Source organism: Polyodon spathula, chromosome 3 (genome assembly GCF_017654505.1).
Source record: "Polyodon spathula isolate WHYD16114869_AA chromosome 3, ASM1765450v1, whole genome shotgun sequence".
Taxonomy (NCBI): Eukaryota; Metazoa; Chordata; class Actinopteri; order Acipenseriformes; family Polyodontidae; genus Polyodon; species Polyodon spathula.
Genome location: NC_054536.1, coordinates 6,289,324 through 6,309,524, shown reverse-complemented (window position 1 = coordinate 6,309,524; position 20,201 = coordinate 6,289,324). Strand labels below are relative to the sequence as shown.

Here is a 20,201-nt window from a genome sequence, read left to right as displayed (position 1 = left end):
AGAAGAGCAATTTCCCCCCCAAAAAGATTCTGAAAACTATTCATTCAATAATGTAAATTAGATTTTTTTTTTTTCTGGAAGGAAGAATTTAAACCTTTTTCCGCCTTTATTTTTATTTTTTTTGCATAGAGAGCTTTGAAAATGAAGCCCAAAGTCTGTTGTGTAACCCAAGGTAGTAACTACAATTTAAAAAAGCCAAGTTTAATATACAGAAGGGGGAAAGAGCAACGGCAAATGTAAGAAACCCTCAGTTCAGATTTGTACCGATTAAAAAATAAAACTTGACAGGCGCAGAAACCTTTCTCTATAAAAAACACAAAAAAGAAACCTTGTCAGTGTTATTTTTTGTGCTACTGAATGTCTTCTTATTGCTTACATAGTAATGACTCATGGTGTACATGCCATTTTCCAGATGGCACTTTCCATCATTTGGCAGAACTATTCCACCCAGTTTCCCATCTCCAGCAAAGTGGAATCCCGCATCAGTGGAGAACACCAACAATCGGGTGACATTTCGCCAGCCAATATGCTCCTATAAAATAAAAATGCAAAAATTAGAGAATATCTCCATCTGCTTGTTCAGGCTGTTCCTGATTCTGCATGTTAACACAAATCACACAATGCTATGCGGAAACATTTCTTACCATGGTCAGCACCCTGAGATATACAGCTCTTACCTTTAAATTAAAGCCCCTGTAAAAGGAGACACAGTGCAGGCGATCGTACATACGTGCATGTGTCACACTTCAGATTGCTCCACAGACCTGGAAAACTGCTTATCCAGTTGTCACGAAACATGGGATTGCTATTAAGCTTAAATTATTGAGATTATCAGATGGGGCGGTGGTGTTTACTGACTTGTTTAACTGAATCTTTTACCTCTCCCAGTTACCCCATAATCAGGAAGCACTGAAAGACATACTTACACCACAGACAGCAACCTGCATTATGGCATCAAAACCACCTTCAGGAGAATCCAAGTTTCCAGAAATCTGCTGCTGTCCTACAAGAGTATTGAACTGGTTTCCATTGTTGGTGAGCTTGAGGACATTTTTGTAGCTGAAGGGGCTGGTACAGTTTTGGTCACCGGTGCAAGGGTTCAGCAGCTTGGCTGGGGTGGTGCTGATGTAGGGCATCACAGTTTTCTCCACAAAGGAGCCGAAACCTAAAAGCGAGATAATACATTACTGACCTATAATGAGCCAATGGTACATGCTATATAGCAGCGGTTTTCTGTTTTCTTTTCAAAAACTAGTACCTCATTTCCATGGACCGCCAACTCGAGTGCACTTGAATTGGTCTGAATTCTCTCAGAACCCCAGCGTTTCCAAGCTTTTACGAGTTACCCAAGTTATCACGCGAGTTGGGCAGGAAATACTTGCGAGTTAAAGGCCAAGACGTGCATTCACTGCAGGTGGTATCAGAGTCAAATTGTAAATAATTTAAAAAGATAAAATCAATCTGGATATTCTTTCGCATTCATTTCATGCTGTAAATACACCTCTGGCAGACTGGTATGCAGACCACGGAAAGAAGGGAAATAGTGTTGTATGTCAAAGTGGACATGAGAATGGCAGTGATAAAGCCCATTTACTTGAAAACATTACAACAACCGCCCATTTCCATCAAAGGATTTAAATCTGGAACTGATCTGGTGCGATCAGAAACCCAGAGGCACTGTAATCTGCGCCTGTTACTGCAGTAGGGTTACTTTATGTTAAGCACTGTGTTTTTTTTATTTTATTTTTTAACAAGGGTTTAATTAACAGCCAAAACTGTTTATGCCAGACTTGTTAGAAAGCCTAACAAAATGATTAAATGTTATTGTCAATACGTTGTAGATATTAAAAGACACCCACCGTGCAGGCACCGCAAAGTCCATAAACAAAATGTTAATAAAATTAGTTCAGCAAAGTATAAAACAGAGCTGATTTTACTAGCAATTGCTAGTCTAACTGATTAGAAGACCTTTTTTGTTCTCCAAGTTACTGCAATGACATTTAGAATGCTTGTATAACGAACAGTATATTATACTGTTTTAGCAGACAGATTTCACTAAGTAAACATTTTAACCTTTTTGGAATTAACCCTTTGCAGTCCTATGTTGGACCAGGTCTGACATTCTGATTTTCCCTTTCCAGTCCGATGTCAGACCCTGTCCGACATCATTAAAAAGACAAAGCACAGGTATCTAGTCGTTTTTTCTCTGGAAAAAGCAGATAAAACCATCAATGGCCAAATGAAACCGAAAAAAAGGGGTGTGTGAGCAAGAGAGCTAGCAGCTGCACCACAGAGATAACGACGGACACAAACAATGAAGACAGCTGCTTCTGCATCCAGCGCTCAAAGAATATCAGACATTTGCTGAGCTTTTTGAGATGTTATAGTAATAAAATAATGACTTGGACCACAATATTGAGGAGTTTAGTGATAAGAGTGATCAGGAGAGGATTTATCAGTATGCACATCTACAAGGAGGTATGTGAAATACAGTGAACAAGGGGTGGGGCTTGGCTGGAGACGCAGTACTACTGTCGTTTTGCCATGCAATGCGTTTTTAAACCTGTTTTACTCTGAAAAGAAACATTTTAAAACAGTGCGTGTAAAACAAACTGCACGTGTGAAAATAAATCGGACCTGATGCGCCTGACAAGCGCTGAATAAACAGACTGAAAAGGGTTGAAAGTATAAATGCAGAGCTGCATTGCATTCCTCTTTGTGGCCGTGCTAAGCGAGAAATGGCAATTCAAAACCCGTCAAAATCCCAAGGTAGCAAATCCGCCAAATTTAATACCAGACAAAATGCCCTGTTATACGTTAGGTTTGATTTGTTTGGGACATACATATTCATTCAGCATGCCTGATCTTGATGAATTCTTACCAATTCTAAAATCAGAAGTAATGTCTTGCATTTCACGCATCAGATTAGTTCCGAGATTCTTCACATTTTCCAAATCATCCTTCATGGAGAATGAGAGATCCATAAGGTAATAGAGATCAATGGGGTAGTCCTCCGCTCTTTTGAATTTCAGTTCAAAAGTCTGGGGTTCACCTGTAAAGAGAAAATGAACATTCTGGAGTTTAACACACCTCCTGTACCCCCCCCCCCCCCCCCCCCCTTTTACTTTTAAATAAGGTGTTGCTACCAGGATGGTAGTGGGGACACCCAAATATAGAATAGCCAGCAATACACTGTACAGACCTCCTAGACTGACAAGCAGCACTGACATCTCTGCAAAAAAGCAAGGTATTGCAGAAACAATGCGACTACCCTACTGGGAGCTATGGTTGACAGGTCTGAAGAGCACCGATATGTTTGAAACTTTTAATGGCAATGTACGTATTTTGTGTCATATATAGTTACCTGATCGCAGGGTTAATTCCATTTTCTGGGGCTGAATCTGCGTGATATCTTCTGGTTTCCGTTCATCTGTGCCGTGATTGCGGTTTGTTACTGCCTTGTTCAGGACCACTTTTTTATTGCCTCTGGGGTTTTCAATCTCTTTACACCGTTTTTCGAGAGATTCAAGAACATCACACCTTGCAGAGGTTGGCTCTCCTTGTTTTAAAAAATCCTACAGGGTACAAAAACAGGCAATGAAAAATTATATAAGGAAACTTGGGAGTGGTTTGAATGTCTGCTTTTTTTCTCTTTCATACTTTTTTTTTTTTTTACTATGTTTAGCCAATTAACATTAATTTAAAAAAAAAAAATTTAATTTAAGGGATCGTATTTGTTTTCAAGTGCAATATTTTTTTATAAGGAGGAGATCATGTAATCGTTTTAGAAAGGGGCAGAAATCCAATTTCCTTACCACAGAACACTTGCATTTACAACATCCATCTTGTTTTTAAAGCTTGTCGAGGAACAGGCAAAGACATATGATAGTATTGGTACTGCATTGGACTGGCCCACATCCCCAAAAACAAACAAATATCAGTTGAGAACTGCAAGAGATGCTGCCAACACAACTTCACCCACTGCTGCCATTTGAGGCAGAATGGATACCAATAAGAAAAAAAACCTCGACTGGTTTAATCAACCAAGTCAATTTAGATGCAACGTAACGTTTAAGGCACTTACTGGTTCAGTACACCATCCACAATTTGCACCAACTTGTATACACTCCCCACATGACTTTGCATTGGCTTTGATACAGTCATTTCCATCTGTAAAAACATCAATAGAATATTAAATAATAATAATTGGCACTTGAGCAAGTTTTGCATTAGTTTATTTTATTATTTTTTTTGCAATAATTTATTTTACAGCCATTAAGCAACACCAATTATTTGATTCTGACATCAGTCTTGGTCATCTATAACTACACAGTTTAACATAAGAAAAGATATGGGTGGATCACGAAAAAAAATTGTGTATTTTTATATATATATATATATATATATATATATATATATATATATATATACACACACACACACACACACACACACATATATATACACACACACACGTATATATATATATACACACACACACAGAGTTTAATCTTAAATTGTATACAAGGTTTGCAATCTTTAGGCTGCTCACACTTTGAACAGCGCCTTGCTGACAAACAAAACAAAGAGCACAGTTGTAGTCAATTCAAAGACAGACTAGTAATGTACTGTACAATATGGACACTACTGACCACCTGTTAATTCACTGCCAGATTCCATTGTAACATATATGCACACATTTTAAGTTTCTAGTACAGTAAGAGTTGGCATTATAAAACGGCTATTCAAAGAGGCAGTGCAACATTAAGGTACCCTACAGTATTTGAAATAAAGTTGCAATGCTTTTATGAATAAACACGGACCTTATTAGATAAAAAAAAACATTTAAACCAACCCCCCCCCCCCCTCAAAAAAAGGTAAAATTAATGAATAAGAATTACCTTGTTGAGCATTACTGTACTGCAAACATCCCAGTAGCATGCATATAAAAAAGGATTTTAAATCCATCTGAAAATAGAAAGGAAAAGAAAGAAACAAATGAAAGTTAGAAGTCAGTCATGTTTAATACAAAACTGTACCAACAGATTTCACACTTGCACTGGAAGCATTCCAACAGAACCACAGTAGTTTGAGAACTCTCTCAAAGGGTTAAATTATTCCAAAATCAGCAGGGGTTCCATTTCAAGACGACTTACTCATTCCTCATGCGACCACTATGAAACTAAATCTAACACCGTCCCGACGGGAGTCAGCACACACGCAGCAACTACGGGGATGTATAATGTAGTAAAGTAGATCATTTGACAACTATTTTATCATGCTGTTCAATTATATAGAAGTACATTACACTTAATTTGGCATGTTAAAACGCTCCAACTAATCTCAGGAGAGTCACAAGGTGCTGAAGGGGTCTTTCTAGCAAAAGCGGACCACATTCTGGGGAGCTGTTTTCTTTATTTGTGGATGTACAGCACATGTGATAGAGAAAAGAAAGTGTTCCATTGTACAGTAGTTGCCAAGTGTATTTATGAGAGTCGTGTTACAGCACACAGGTCTGAAGCTTGCAACAATGGCCATTTTGATTACCTCTGCTCTAATATTTCTCTGTGGGGTTTGACCTTTCCAAAAGAAAAAAAGTATTCTTTAAACTTAGATGATCAAAGTATTAATAAAATTAGACAACAAAATGCAAAGTTGAACAGTTCATAAATATTACACTTAAATATGTTCCAAGCCAGTGCAGCGCTTCCTTTTAGGTGCTGTGTGAACCCAGAAATCTCCAAGTCGGTATTCTAACATTGAAGTTAAGACATTTCTGACTTGAGTCCCTTACAAAAACGCTTCAAGTTTCCTGAATTCTTGTTTCAATACTTTTCCTGCAAAGGTGTGGGTCTCTCTCAGCATGGTATCCATCTTACTACAATATCTTTGACTGTAACCCAATTCAAACTCGTATTTAAAAAGTAGTGAAGTTTGAACATGTGCTACCATTGGCTGTACAACATCTATGAAAGAAAGACTGGAAACCGAATGAAAGCATTTAATCCTGCACGTCCTCAAAAACAAAAAGTATAGCAATATAAGAGGTGCGTGAAATGTGTTCTGCTTACAAAAACAAAAAAGAAAGCAAAATAAGTAATGTTGAGGAAGTTACCTTGAACAAACTAGATGATGATATATAGATGTTCATCAACATTGTACATGGTTGGAACCAGACAGGAATGTGCAAAAGTGGGATTAGAATAAAAAAATACAAAAAAAAAGGCTAAAAGAGTACCGTAATATACTGTAGCACCTTTAATTGCAATTACTGCAGTGCAAGATTATAGAATGAACAAAGACTACAACTGACTGAAATCACCTTTGTTACAGAGCAGTTACTTGTTAGAGTTTTGGGGGGGGGGGGGTGGTGGTACTGTGTATGTAGGTCTGATTTTCGGTTTTAACCAATAAAACACCTGACAAAAAAAAAAATCCATTGGAGGACTGTAAACATGATTGCGAGATTTAAAATTATGTTACAATTAGAAACTGAGCATTGTTCTTACTCGCAAGATTAAAACCTATATTACAGATTGATAGGGAGTATTTATAAAAAATGTTTTAAAAAAACCCTCAAACAAACTCATGAAGAATATGCCAGTTATTAGAAGAATTTTGTCGTGGAAGACAGCAAAGGAAAAAAGGTACCATTGAAGCGAGGTCGAGCTGCTGTACACATTGTGACTGAAGAAATTTGGAAAGTAATCAAATAATTTCAGTATACAGTACATAAAAAGCGAAAAAGACTCCACCTAAGAAATAAAAACCGAAGCCCTAAGTTTGTTATATGTAATATAAATAGTATTACATTTTTTAATAGAATGAATAAAGACTACAAAAAAAAAAGTGACAATTTGATCCAACATGAAACACTACTATTACGGCTTCCGGTAGACTTTTGCAATATCCTTTTGTAGTTTTTTTTGGATTACATGATGTTAAACATAAAGATATTCATGTAGGTTTTATTCAGCGGTCCAGATGAGCTGTGTAAAAGCAGCAGGTATGCATTACAAATTCAAAATAAGCACTAAATTTAAATTTCGTGCGGAAAAATATGCACAGCAATTTTACTGTACAGCTTGTTTGCTTCCCCTCCAGCCTCCTCTAAAACTAACAACTACATTTCCCAGAATACAATGTTTTCAGTTACTAGGAAACTATACACAACAAAAAACAACCCAACAAACATTTTCCAGTCTCTGGCTAGCCCTGTTGTCTTCGCAGCCAATCACAGTAAGGATAGGAAACAGTCAGAGCTACACAGGTTAACATAAACCCCTCAGTCCCGCTATAAATCCAACTGGAGCCATCGTCAGCGGCAACTGCTAAAAAAAAGGAGCCTATAATATTAAAATGTTTTAACATGTTCACCGAATTGAATAATTTAATGTTAAAATATAAGTCCTGTTTCTGTGCTTATCTTCAATGTCTTATTGGCTGTGGTCAATAAAGCAAAGAATAGCTGTTGGCTCCGATTTTATTTGAATACTAAGTTTTTGTGCAGCAGTTCAAAGTAAAATTGCACTTAAAATGAAAGGCTCTTTTTAATGCCTAGCCCACTGCCAATAAAGATTGTACAGTATTTAAAACCGAGATTACTCATGTTACTCCCAGACCCGAAACCTTATCAGGAGAGCTGGTTTTATTATTATTAGACTCAAATCCTAAAACTGTAGGTGATGCAAAACTTTTGGCCCCAGCTGTAGATCAACAGATAAAACATTTGGTTCAATCCCATCATTCATGGGGAAGCAGGTTTTTAGAAACATGCTTTGTTCAAGTTTGTTTAACACCACCTCTGCATTCCCTGCCTCGCACGGTGTTGTTTTAATCCTTCCCTTTCACTTACTGATGAATGCTGTAAAAGTTGGCTGACTGAACTCTGAAGACACAAGTCTGCATGCTAACCACCCTCTCCTCACTTGCAGCCTACATTTTACAATCCAACCGTATTATGACTGCTTTATAATAAAAGGAAATTAATAATTACTAGATTGGGTGGGGGCACCTTACTGACGATTCGCTTTAAAGATCCCTAAGATAACGCTTCACACACACACAGATATCTTTTAGTGTACTGTAGTATTGTTTGCTAGCAGACAATGGAATTCACATTTAAAGTACAGTATAATGTTCGTGAACATTCACTGTTGAACGTTACTTACTGTAACTCCTCTTTTGAAGTAACTTGTGGTTCTTTAGATCTATATTGATAACCATCCTGGCAACAAGGGCTACATGCGATTGTGCAGATTAGATGCCTGCTATCTTGTGTGATCTGCAGTCTACTGTATCTGTGTTCCATTCATATTGGGATATGGAAGTTCCCTTATAGGCTTACTGTATTACAGCAGGTCTCTTACAATTACTCCTGTTTTCACACATGTTTCTGTACTTGCTCATGTATTAGAGATCCAGTTCTCTCTCTCATAATTGCAGGAAATATGCCAGCCAGCCAATTGGATAATCGGCGCATTCATAGTGTAGCAGCAGCCTGGCCTGTTCTACACAGAAGCATCTCGTTTCTGTATGACATGCAGTAAGATCGCAGTAGCACCATGCTATATTTAACCTTTCCAACATTTTACAACTCTCAAACAATCCCTTAATCTTAAGGTTTCAGACTGCACTACAGTACACATTTCACAAGAAACAAAGAACATGCTTGATACTGTTTATTTACACCATCTACAGCACATGTTCTCTTCAGGGTGTGTCCTACTATAAATGCTGCTTTCTTTCAGCTCTTAACTTGTGTGGTGCAGTTAAGCACCATGCCGTGCAAATGGGGAATATGGAGTGGGAGGTCAAAATGGTGGCCTATTTTAATATTTAAAGCATACCAACAGTAGCACAGTGATTTATTTTTGTATTCATCTGGAAAAACACTGACTTGTTGTTAACAAATCATACAACGCTTGAATAAGTAATACATATATTTTTAGTCACAACATAAATGAATAATGAAGTCTAAATAAAACTTAAGGTTTTACTTGAGTAAATGATTTGCCATGTCAAAAAGATTTCACAGTAAAGTACTGTAAAGCAGGTCCACTTTCAGGCAATTCCCATTTGCTTGGATCACATTTTCCTTTACATACTGCCCACCAGAGTGTGACTAATGATAAACAGAATACCTTCTTTAGACAGCCAAACTGCAAAATCACAACAGTGTTTATCAGTCAGAGTAAGGGCACACACAGTAATGCATGGCTACAAAGGTTCTGAACACCCAAACATTCCTCTGGGATGGAATCTTTAGGAAGATCTGGGCAAGCCCTGCCCTGCATTACAGACAGAAGAGCACAGTGGATCTGTTCCCATATATGGGGATTACTGGCCTCCTCTCAATAACTCACCCCTACCCCTACCCCTACCTCTCCTCTCCTCTTGATTACTCGTTTCCGTTAACTGCTCATCAGCCAAAAAGTAGCGCTATATCCTGAGGCCATTTAAGTGGGAGAGTGCATACACCTTTATAACTGGAGTACATTTAAATGGTGAAATGTATAATTGATGTTTTTCTGGTTTTGGATATTTCTTTGTACAACTAAAGGACATTACTGGTACTGAACCAGTAAAAAACAAGCCAACTTTAAAAAACAACAGACCAGTATTAATCTGAAAATGATGAGTAAATCTCCAGGAAAACAAAAGCAATACATGTAGTAGTGTTTGTAGAAGTAAAATCAACATTTAATGTTATAGGTGCTTTGTGTCAGAGATCTGGTTGCTTACTGTATACACTACAGGCGCATAACAAAAATAACTGACGCAGTAGAAAATTACTGAAAGGTTTTATGACAGACCTACTCTTACTGTATATACAGTAAATCTCTCAAACTGTGTTCCTGGTTCCCAAATAATGTACTGTTCACATTTACAGACGGCTTGTGGAATCAATAGAATTATAAACTATACTACCTTACATTAACAGGGTTAAAACACACAATTGAATCGAGGCGTACTAGATACTTCATACAGAAGTATGTATCTTACACACACCACAAAGGGGTCTGAATGTACCGTGGGACACTGGAAGTCTAACATAAAAGAAAGCTGCAAACAACGTAACCTTGCACTGCCCCCCCCCAGGACTGCTAATGGAAAGCAGAAAATCACCCACATACCACTCTCTATTCTCTTCAACACGTTCCCAGTATAAAATGAATTGAAGCGAGCCGACAGCATAATGGTTCTTTAATAGAAGCATCAAGCAGCACTGTGGGGCGAGGGAAAGAGGAGGAGAATATTAAACAGCCTCTCTAAACGAACAAAGGACAATAAACACATCCTCTGCACTCTATGCTGCTCTGTACTGTTAAGAACATAAACCATCGGCCTACTATATTAGGACATCTTGCAGCTCATTTCAATCTGCTACTGTGTGTTATCCATTCAGTGGGACAAGTGGAACAACCAGACATTTAAAAACTATCCAGTAGAGAAATAGGGTTGTATTTCATTTGAGCTCAAAACAAATTACAACTACAGCTGACAGATGTAACCTTGCCCGTTTTATTCCAAATATAGACAGAACGGTATGTGTACTGTGCATTCAGGCTACAGGAACGCACATAATTAAGTGTACAGAACAGTATATATATACACTGTGCAATCAGCTACGGGAATGCACATAATTAAAGATGACGTACAGAACAGTACATGCACTGTACATTCAGCTATGGGAAAGCACATAAAAGATTCTCCGATTCTAGAGGTGTGAAGAATGTTTGAAACTAGCCCAACCACATGCAACATATCTACCTTTTCTAGAAGTACAATAAATTATTTGTACCACATTTAGAGTACTGATAAGCATGGTTCGAAATGGCACTCTGGTGCACTAGTTAATGATTAGCTTTTATTATAAAGCACACTCCCCATTATCTTGCCAATAAGGGTTACACCCTCCTAAACTGCTATCTTTGTTTTCACAGTAGAAAAAAGTTCTCAAAAACACACACACACACACATACATATATATATATATATATATATATATATATATATATATATATATATATATATATATATATATATATATATATATATATATATATATTGGCGTCTGGAGCCAAAAAGTCGGAACTAACTCATAACTACAGAATTTATAACAAATTATGTTTGCCTTCCACGTTCAAGCGATTACTTATGAAATGCACATGTGACCCACTTTGAACGGATCCATCTGCAAGCACAAAAAAAGTTTGCAAAACCATGCACCTGGGCACACAGTTGTACTTTCAGAGTTATGGCAACAAACACTTCAGTTATGTTTCAGTAAACTGCCTGCTGAGCATCTTCTTTCCATCTGTCAGCTTCAGCTAAACTGTAGTCATGGATTGTCACAGATTTCTGCTGGGTAGCCTGATGTGCAAGGACTGTAGTTTGCTAAGGGTTGTCTGAGGGTGTATGCTTTAGAACCTGGATACTGCACAATATATTACACCTCAGTTACAACTTCAAACACCACTTTAATGTTTTACAAAAAAAAAGTGTGGCAACACCTATTTAACTAGAAATGTGTTTTGGTGACAAAAACAAAACATCCCTAGGGCCCTCATCTAAGCAGAATGGTTTAGTTGATTTAAAAAAAAAAAAAAAAAAAAAAACACCTAAACAGATGTAAAGTGAATTTCATGGGGTAACCCAGAACTTTAATTGTGTAGTAACACCAAAAGATTTAGTACTCTTAACACTGCATGCAGACTCCAGTACAGCAGCTTCCACTGGCAGAGCTGGAATCTAACAAGTTCAGGCTGTGTCACTTGCAGGCTTGTTGTCCAGGTCCTGTGAAGTGTTGAGAGCAGTCACACTGCCGTACTTTAGCCAGGCCTTGACAAGGCAGAGTAATCCTTTCATCACCTGTGTCTATATTAATGATTAATCAGTCATTTCATTCACCAGCTGCCATGCGGCGAGCTGAGCTGTAATCACAGTACAAGGAGTCAGACGGCATGAGCTCCATTAGAGAACCGTCAGACAAGCATGTCTAATATTGTCCTGTCTGATGCACCCGGACTAGCCTGTTTAAATGGCATCCACGCACTCAGTCTGTACCTTTAGATTTATGTTTTATATTTATTTCTATATTGTTATAGTATAGCCACAATGTACTGTTCCAATAGTCAGCTATGGGTAAACTACCCACAGTAAGATGTACGATAACAAATACAGGTCTGCTCGGGCCTAAATTTAAAACCCGATCCGAACCCGACCAAACAAATCCAACCCAGAGACCTTTGAAATATTTGCATACCTGACTCAGCCATCTCCACAAACATAACACCAAACACATGCTTTTGAAACCAAGTACCTTCCGTGTAGAGTCTATTCACAATTTCCAGTTAAAACGTAAAGAAAGAAAAAAAATCTCTCAATCATATCATTTCCTTCCTTTCCTAATAATCCAACACCGCATTATTTAAATTACGACAATAACAGGCTTCTTCAAAACGTTGTTACCATAAACAGACACACATTAAGATGCTCTTAATATTTTTCCAGCAATGGAATATTCCACGCTACACATTCTCCTTCGATAATATTTTTGGTTAACAACGTGAACGCTAGAAGTCCTCGCCACCAAGGTCAAATTATTTTCAGAAAGGTATCGCACGCATTCTGATGCTTACTGCATCAAATGTACTATACTTGGAGAAAAAAATGGCATTTCCATTGTAAATGGCCTCTCCACGGTAAACAACAGTTATCACAAATCTTGTCTACAGTCTTTACTATTGAATTTCTGCTGGGATAATACAACTTACATTCCTGTAGTACTGTATATCTATGTCAGTACAGGGACACAGTACAGAATGCATCCTTGCAGGAGTAGAAAAGATACAGTAGAAAAGCTACTTCCCCCTTAACAAGAACTCCTTTAAAACCCAAAATATATACCATATTTAGTGTGTATGTAAGTATGTTTCCATGTTACTGAATTTTAGCATAACACTGAATCGCAGAACACCAGCTCAGCTGCAATGTCAGCTATTGTACTTGCAGAACCGTTTCCATGCATCTCTTGCAACAACCTGCTTTTTTTTTTTTTTTTTTGGTCCTTGGCCACATACCAAGACTGTCTATATACAGCAAACCAAATATCAAAGTGTAGTAAATGTCAAAATTAACTGATGTGAGCAGCTGGTCAAACACAGGTTGCGCTATGCATGTCACCAAACTGGTTTATTGTACACCAGCTAATGGGTGCACAATAAAGTCGTGAGCAGCTGAAACACACACTGGAAACTGACTCTAACCCCCTGTGGGCAACAATATCTTTGCTATAGGATGCTACCTTAAAAATTAACAGGTACTGTATCCCCATAATGCACAATTTTATTGGAAGAAAAAAATCACTCACTGGATGGGTGGATTGATGCAGGACCTCATTTTGACAGAAATATAAAAGCATTTGTCCTGGCAGCGACAGCATAATAAGTGGCTGCAGGAGTTGAGGGTTTTTTTCAGGGGAATACATACGAAAGCATGCAAACTTACAGCTCTATACTACCATGATACACCTTTTCTTAAATAATTAAATAAAAAGTCACTTGGCTAGTGAATATAGGCGGGCTAAAATGTCCCATGAAGTTTAATCCAGTTACAAAAATGTGTGTATTACACACACACATTTATTATATCTATCTATAAAAAAAAGAGTGAAACACCTAATATTGTGTGTGTGTGTGTGTGTGTGTGTGTGTGTGTGTGTGTGTGTGTGTGTGTGTATATATATATATAACAACTCAATAAAATGCTAATGCCATCCAAAACTGCATCAACAAAGAGACTGTGCTCCAATCACTTTGTCAGCCATCGTGTTTATGATGCTGCATTTCTTCTGGCCAAATCCATCACTGTGGTGCCAAGCCAATTAGGAGGCTTGTGTGTTACAGACAAGCTGTGAAAAAACATAAGAAGCACACATACTTCACATCTGTGCTACTGTTACAGTCTCACTGCCCAGGGATCACTGTCTACTAAATATTTTACTGAAAAAAAGTGCTTCAGCTTATACACCACCAATACCCAACAGGCACACATGTGAAAACCCATGATCAAATCTACATAAATTACTTATATCCATTCAATTAAGATTTAAAAAAAAAATGCATATAAAGTGTAAATAAGTTATCTTTCTTGGTAATCCGAGTGACTTCAGATAATACAGCTACAGTATACTATAGCCCTGGAAGACTGCTGTAATCTTTTCAAATCAAATCTACTGTATACAGCTGGCATGACTTATTGCCCTTTCACTTCAATTACATTTCCGAGCAAGCATAACATTGACAGTTCGTCGATTACTTTAATTGAAGTAATTCCTAAACAGAAACAATACCTTAGTGAGGTCTCATCAAGACTGGTTTGAAAAGGGTTCTGGATAGACCTGCAAGAGTGTAAATCACACGACAAGACAACTGAATACCATCAAATAATGACGTGTCCTTCTGGACGCATAAACAGTCTTGCTTCACTCACTTTCAGGGTTTGTTTACCCTCTGCCGGGTTCTTTAAAGTTTACAGGGGGTCACCGTGGTGTTCTCTGTAACATATAACTGGTGAAGCTGGAATACCAGGCATTCAAATAGAATCAAACTGTCAATAGTAACTGGGTGCATTAACCTAGAATCACTGGAACAAATTCAGAATATATATTGGAATTCTTAAATAAAATTGTCCCATTTTTAAATAAATGGGAAAGATTTAGAATTATACTCCTCTGGTTAACTACACACTTCACGTTTTCACTGTGTCTAAACCACATAGATTGGGGAGTTTGCACTGGCTGAATTAATGAGAAGTTAACTACATTACAGTAGATTGAACAAGCTGCATTTATCACAGTTCACAATAGATAATAGATCCATATGAATGAAACACGAAAATGACTACAATTAGAAATAACCAACACCATCCTACTCGGTTGAGTGAAAGCCATTTTGCATTCAGCAACAAACACACACAATAGCGGAAATTAAAGGGTTATGTATTAAGCTGTGGAAAAAGGAGAAAGTGCCATGTAGTCAACCACTAACCTTTTGCGGCTTATGTCAATGCACAATACACCCACTGGGCACACTGTTAGAAAACGATTAAAACAATGAGAGCCACACCTAGGCATTAGTTACAGGATACCGCTTTGGGTGTTTAAAAAAGTTAAACAACTCCTTAGAATGCAAGCCCTTAAGGAATCGAGTCCCTTGGTAAATCACACAAAAAATAAAAAGAATGCTGAGCCTGTGGTTTCCAGTGGAATTAAATCACTACCGAACCAGCTACTACTGAGAAACCATAAACAATTACTAGCTACTGTTAACATGTTAATCAATTAAACTGTTCAACTGATTTCATTTGAAACCAATCACGACTCTTATTATGCCTTAACAATGTAAATTCCAATTGCTTTGAAGGAATTGGAAATGTAAAAGGAATTGGAATTGAAAAAAAGAAAAAACAGGAATTGGTCCAACCCTGCTAACACACAAGAATATCAGCTCTGGAAACTGACTACTACACACACACACACACACAGTAAGCTACTGTATATCCTGGGCTCATAAGCCTGTTCTCTCTTGCTCTGAGAGGTTTGGATGGTATTTAAGAGGAGGGAGATGCACCTTTCAAGGAAGTACAAAGCACTGTGTAACACGTCTGAACCCACAGCAACAAGCTTTGCCACAAATTTGCTCCAAACAGGAACTGATGACACAATAGCCAGTACATTTTAAATGCACTTTGCCCTTTTAGTATGAAATTCCTGATGAAACATGAACGCCAGTCCTGGATTCCTCATGAATCATCATACAGGAAACGAAGGGGTGTGCTTGGCAGTCAACCCACAGACCCTGTGACTAAACTAACTGGGGGAGAATGGGATGTACAGTAGCCCCCCACCCCCATCAGGCTGACTGTACAGGAACACAACACAATAAACACATCACCATTGGGCTCCTGAAGGAAGCTTTATTGTAAAGCTTCAGATATATCACAATGAAGAAAGAGCTTCATAAAATGTGTAAGGAAGAAGCAGGATGTCACAAACACACAAAATACCCTACAAGTAGACAGTCATTCAGATTTCAAATGAACAGCCTAAAGAGGTAATATTGCATGGTTAAAAACCACATTCGCTTACCTCTGGAATTAAAACAGAAGAAGCTTTTGACAATGCAATGCATACGAGGTAAAAAAAATATCTTAAAAAAAAATCTTGGCTATTATCTACATAATGTTAAACCCTGTGCCGTAGAAAATTAAGACTATTTACTAGACCAATATATGGGAAAAGTCCACTCATTGCTACAGCAAAAGGGTAAATTAATTGCATTCTCTTTCCCGATTGTTGCTGCACAAGCACAGATTCAAATAAATATTTCCACCAAAACAACGCATGTTCTCAATAGACAATAGCCCAGGCCTTCAATGAAAAAGAACCCTTACAAGTGTATAGTGGGACAAAATACATAACCTGAAGCTGTGAAGCAAAAAGTGTGCTTACAAGGTCTAGTCTCATAACATGTTGGCAAACATGTTATGAGACTAAAATAAATGCAAAATGTACACTCGCTTGTACTTGCAACTATTTGCAAGTCCTGACTGCCTTTCTCTAAAAATTATGTGCCCTTGAGCTTTTATGTACAAACGGGAAGACTGTATATGAAAGCCAGTGCAAAGATTTTTAAACCTGTGCGGACTTGTTAATTGAAATTAGTTCTCCATTCAACAATTCAGCCAAAACCTGAATCTGACTTTTTAAAATGCTTTTCTATGGGCCATTAATATCCTATGGAGCAAGCTTCAAATGTCATAGGCGTAGAGGCGCTGAAACAAAGTTTAACAGCCCTCTTGTCCGTGGTGGTTCCCAGGCTGGTGTGGAGGTGAACTCCTGACTGCACTGCATTTTCCAGGGGAATTCTGGGTGATAAGATGCTGCTGTTATTCATGTTACTGTACTCTTAAGGTGCTGCACATATGCTTACACAAAAGTAAAAATGCAAGTATACCAAGACAGAAGTGCAAAGTTAACTCAGGATATAAATCTAATCCAAACGATTAGTTCTTTTTTTAGTTCTCTCCTCAGTAGGTCTGTGGATTCAACCCCAGCAGGGTCCACAAACAAAGATGGAGAAATTGAACAACATATTTGAAGTCTACTGTCTTTGTTAAATTCACAAATTGTTATAAATATTTCTTTTGATTTATTATTACGAAAGACCAGCTACCTTTGGCACCAATCAGTACTTGAGTCTCTTGTAAGGTCTCTCAATTTATATTTGATGCAAATCAAACATTTACATTAAACTACAGTGTTTTTTTTTTTAATTTTTTGTTTGTTTTACTGTTAACAGTAAGATTTATTTTCTTCAGAAGCAGCTTCAGCTACTTGCTCTCTATACAGCAAACCTTTTTTCTTCATTCTGTTCATATTCAAATAGCCTAAGCCTTAATTCCCTGTGTGTTGTATAAATCCAACATGACAAATATTATCGTCTGTGTAATTTAAATACCTTGAGTTATTTGAGACTGAAGCAAAAATAAATAATCAGTAATTATTAAATTGATGGGTCACCTTGAATAAAGGCACCAGCTAAATATGTCATCAAGATGCCCATTACAGTATGCAACAAGAGTAATAAGCAACTAAACTGATGAGTACCAACTTATTTATGAACAACTTCAGTACCAATATACAAATTAAGTATAAAGGACAATCTCTGAATGACAATATTTAAACTATTGTGCATTATATATGTATGTTTACTACATTGTTCCATATTGCACTCAACTTCTCTAGAATGCAGGCTCTGCTTACATTCCAGTTTGTTTATAACTTCCAAAGAATTTTTTAGTGGGTTGGTCCCACAGTTTTGCACACTGCTCTGTATAAAGTGTGTCATTTAAATCAGTAGGGATATATTTAAGTTGAGTGAAAAAGAATATTTTGCATTAGAGTAATTCATTGATTTTCTTAGCAAATACCAGTTATTTTTCCAGCCACTCTTGTACTGCAGGGGCCTTGTTGAGTCTAAAGTCCATTTTTCTTCTTGTTGATCTTGCCTTGTTGTGAGCAGTTCTGAAATAAAGTTCCTTCATTGTACTAATGGAGTACTTTGTCAGACACTACAAGCAAACCACTAGTCTAGAACATGCTTAAAACATGCAACAATGTGCCAGAATGCACTATTTTTATCCCTTTTTCAAAATTCAGTGTGAGGGTCCACAATATGAAAACATGAATCTTAACTTTAATTAACCTTACTTAGAACCTCCTACAGGTAATAACAACAACAACAACAACAATAATAATAATAATAATGTATTGCAGTAGTAGTGTGAGGTTACAGATATTAAATTATAAAAAGACAAAGAAACAAATACAATATTTTCAATAATGTATGTTCAATAACCCACGATTAAGTTTTAACGTTGTTCTGACCTGCCAAATAAGTTAATTCAAAACGTTGTCTAGCTCCAATAGTTAAATAAATTGTGTTTGTTTATATCTGAGTGCAGTGTGTCTGGTTTTATACACGCAAGTTCCTTGTGTGAAGAAGTTTACCACTCCTGTTCTGCCTATTAAAAAAGCATGCCCCGGGGCTTCTCAGTGACACTCCCTAAATAAAACATTGAGGAAACTAGGCAAAATAGAAAAAAAGGGTTTCTTAATGGGCATGTGGTGTCGTCATGGCTTTTGGACAAAGGAAAATACTGGCAAAAAAAAAAAAAAAAAAACTATAGTCTTCGGGTCATTATAACAACGACTACGACCAGTTACTTTGATTTTAACCATAGCATTCCTGAATCCTTTCCTGAAGTTGACACGGAGTTCATTTTTAAATAGAAAGTATGTTATAAGATGAGCGACGCGAATTACGGCACAACACTGGATTTCTAAATAAGGAGACAGCTATTAGGTTTTTCCATTTTTTACGGAGTCGTTCTGGAATCTGGGCCTGGTCCCAAAACATGCCTCGAGCAGCGAAACAAAAGATTCACCGCGTCCTATCCACCCACAGTAGCCGCTTTAGAGTTGGTTACATTTCATACACGTCGCGTTAACAGTAATAAACAGGAAAAAAAAAAAAAACTTCAGGAATTGAAATCTCCCGTTTTCCAGTTCGCTCTCCACCCCACCCAAAAATAACCACCCGGGACCTTTTTTCTTTTTGCACAGCAGGCTCTGTGTGATCGAGCAGTAGCGTTGCTCAGTTAGTTTAATACCTGTGAATGCTGTTTATTCAAAGAGTTTACACAACAAATAAACATGACATCCTTCTTGTGGAAAGTTTAACAATATTAACTGCTTTGGATGTATTTACAATTTTTTTCATAATACAGACATAACACAAATACAGAAATAACTAAAAAGTAAAATCAGTTCATTACCTTTGCGTGTTATTTACAATTAAGTAACGCTGTTTGTTGTTCTTCAAAGCCGCATAAATCGGATATGTCTGAGACAGTACCGTGCTCCTGTTACTTATTAAAAAAAAAAAAAAAAAAACCTCCAACCGGCCTGTTCTCGGCAACAGCTACACAGCCCTAATAGCACCGTGCTCTTGAGTCTTCACTTAGTCTTTACCATAACAAACCGCTGAACTGTCTATAAAATTGACTAAAACCACATTATTTGATGGACCAGTTTAAACACTGTTCAAACGCCCCCGATACACAGAAAAACAGTGAGCACAGGGTTACTGCACCCTTCAGTCCAAATGTGGCTCTCTGTTCCCCGAGTCAAAATGATTGAAAAGCGCTACAGTCAGCAGCCATTCTGCCCTCCTTCGATCCGCCCCCACAGGAAATGCCGAACACTTCACGCCTGAAATTTCTCAGCTGAGATCCAGACAATGCAAGACCCATGTGCTGTGAGAATGCTTTTACAGAGTGCAACCAAAGGTGCTTTTGCCCTTTGCCATCTTTAGAACCAAATGATATATTTATAGGACATGATTACCTTCTTCATAATAAAAAAGAATAGCAATAAAGAGATCAGGTCTCTTATTCAAAGTGACAGTATCTCTGTTCCCTCTGCTGTTGCATACTGGAATTGCAATTTTGTAAGTATTAACTGGGAAGACTCCTGGACACTGTAATAAATACAACAAGGTTAAGGAGATGTCATACAGGATTATCCATAAATGTTACCCAGTTAAATACAACCTAAAAAAAATAAAATAAAA

The 20,201-nt window shown here is 37.4% G+C and overlaps 1 protein-coding gene across 3 annotated transcripts in view; it reads right to left on the bottom strand.

Annotated features, from left to right (window-relative positions):
- The window catches only part of LOC121311140 (integrin beta-1-like), a 29,262-nt gene extending 9,455 nt beyond the window's left edge, over window positions 1-19,807 (bottom strand). The window contains exons 1-8 of one of the 3 annotated variants that reach the window (XM_041243875.1): window positions 19,405-19,807; window positions 17,998-18,091; window positions 4,902-4,968; window positions 4,085-4,170; window positions 3,365-3,575; window positions 2,882-3,052; window positions 927-1,165; window positions 377-532 (exon numbers count right to left, since the gene is read on the bottom strand). In XM_041243875.1, coding sequence (XP_041099809.1) covers window positions 377-532; window positions 927-1,165; window positions 2,882-3,052; window positions 3,365-3,575; window positions 4,085-4,170; window positions 4,902-4,968 — 930 coding nt within the window. In that variant the 5' untranslated portion in view covers window positions 17,998-18,091; window positions 19,405-19,807. The remainder of the gene's footprint in view (window positions 1-376; window positions 533-926; window positions 1,166-2,881; window positions 3,053-3,364; window positions 3,576-4,084; window positions 4,171-4,901; window positions 4,969-17,997; window positions 18,092-19,404) is intronic. The other 2 variants (XM_041243874.1, XM_041243876.1) reach the window with 2 other exon arrangements.
- Between the last annotated feature and the right edge of the window lie 394 nt (window positions 19,808-20,201).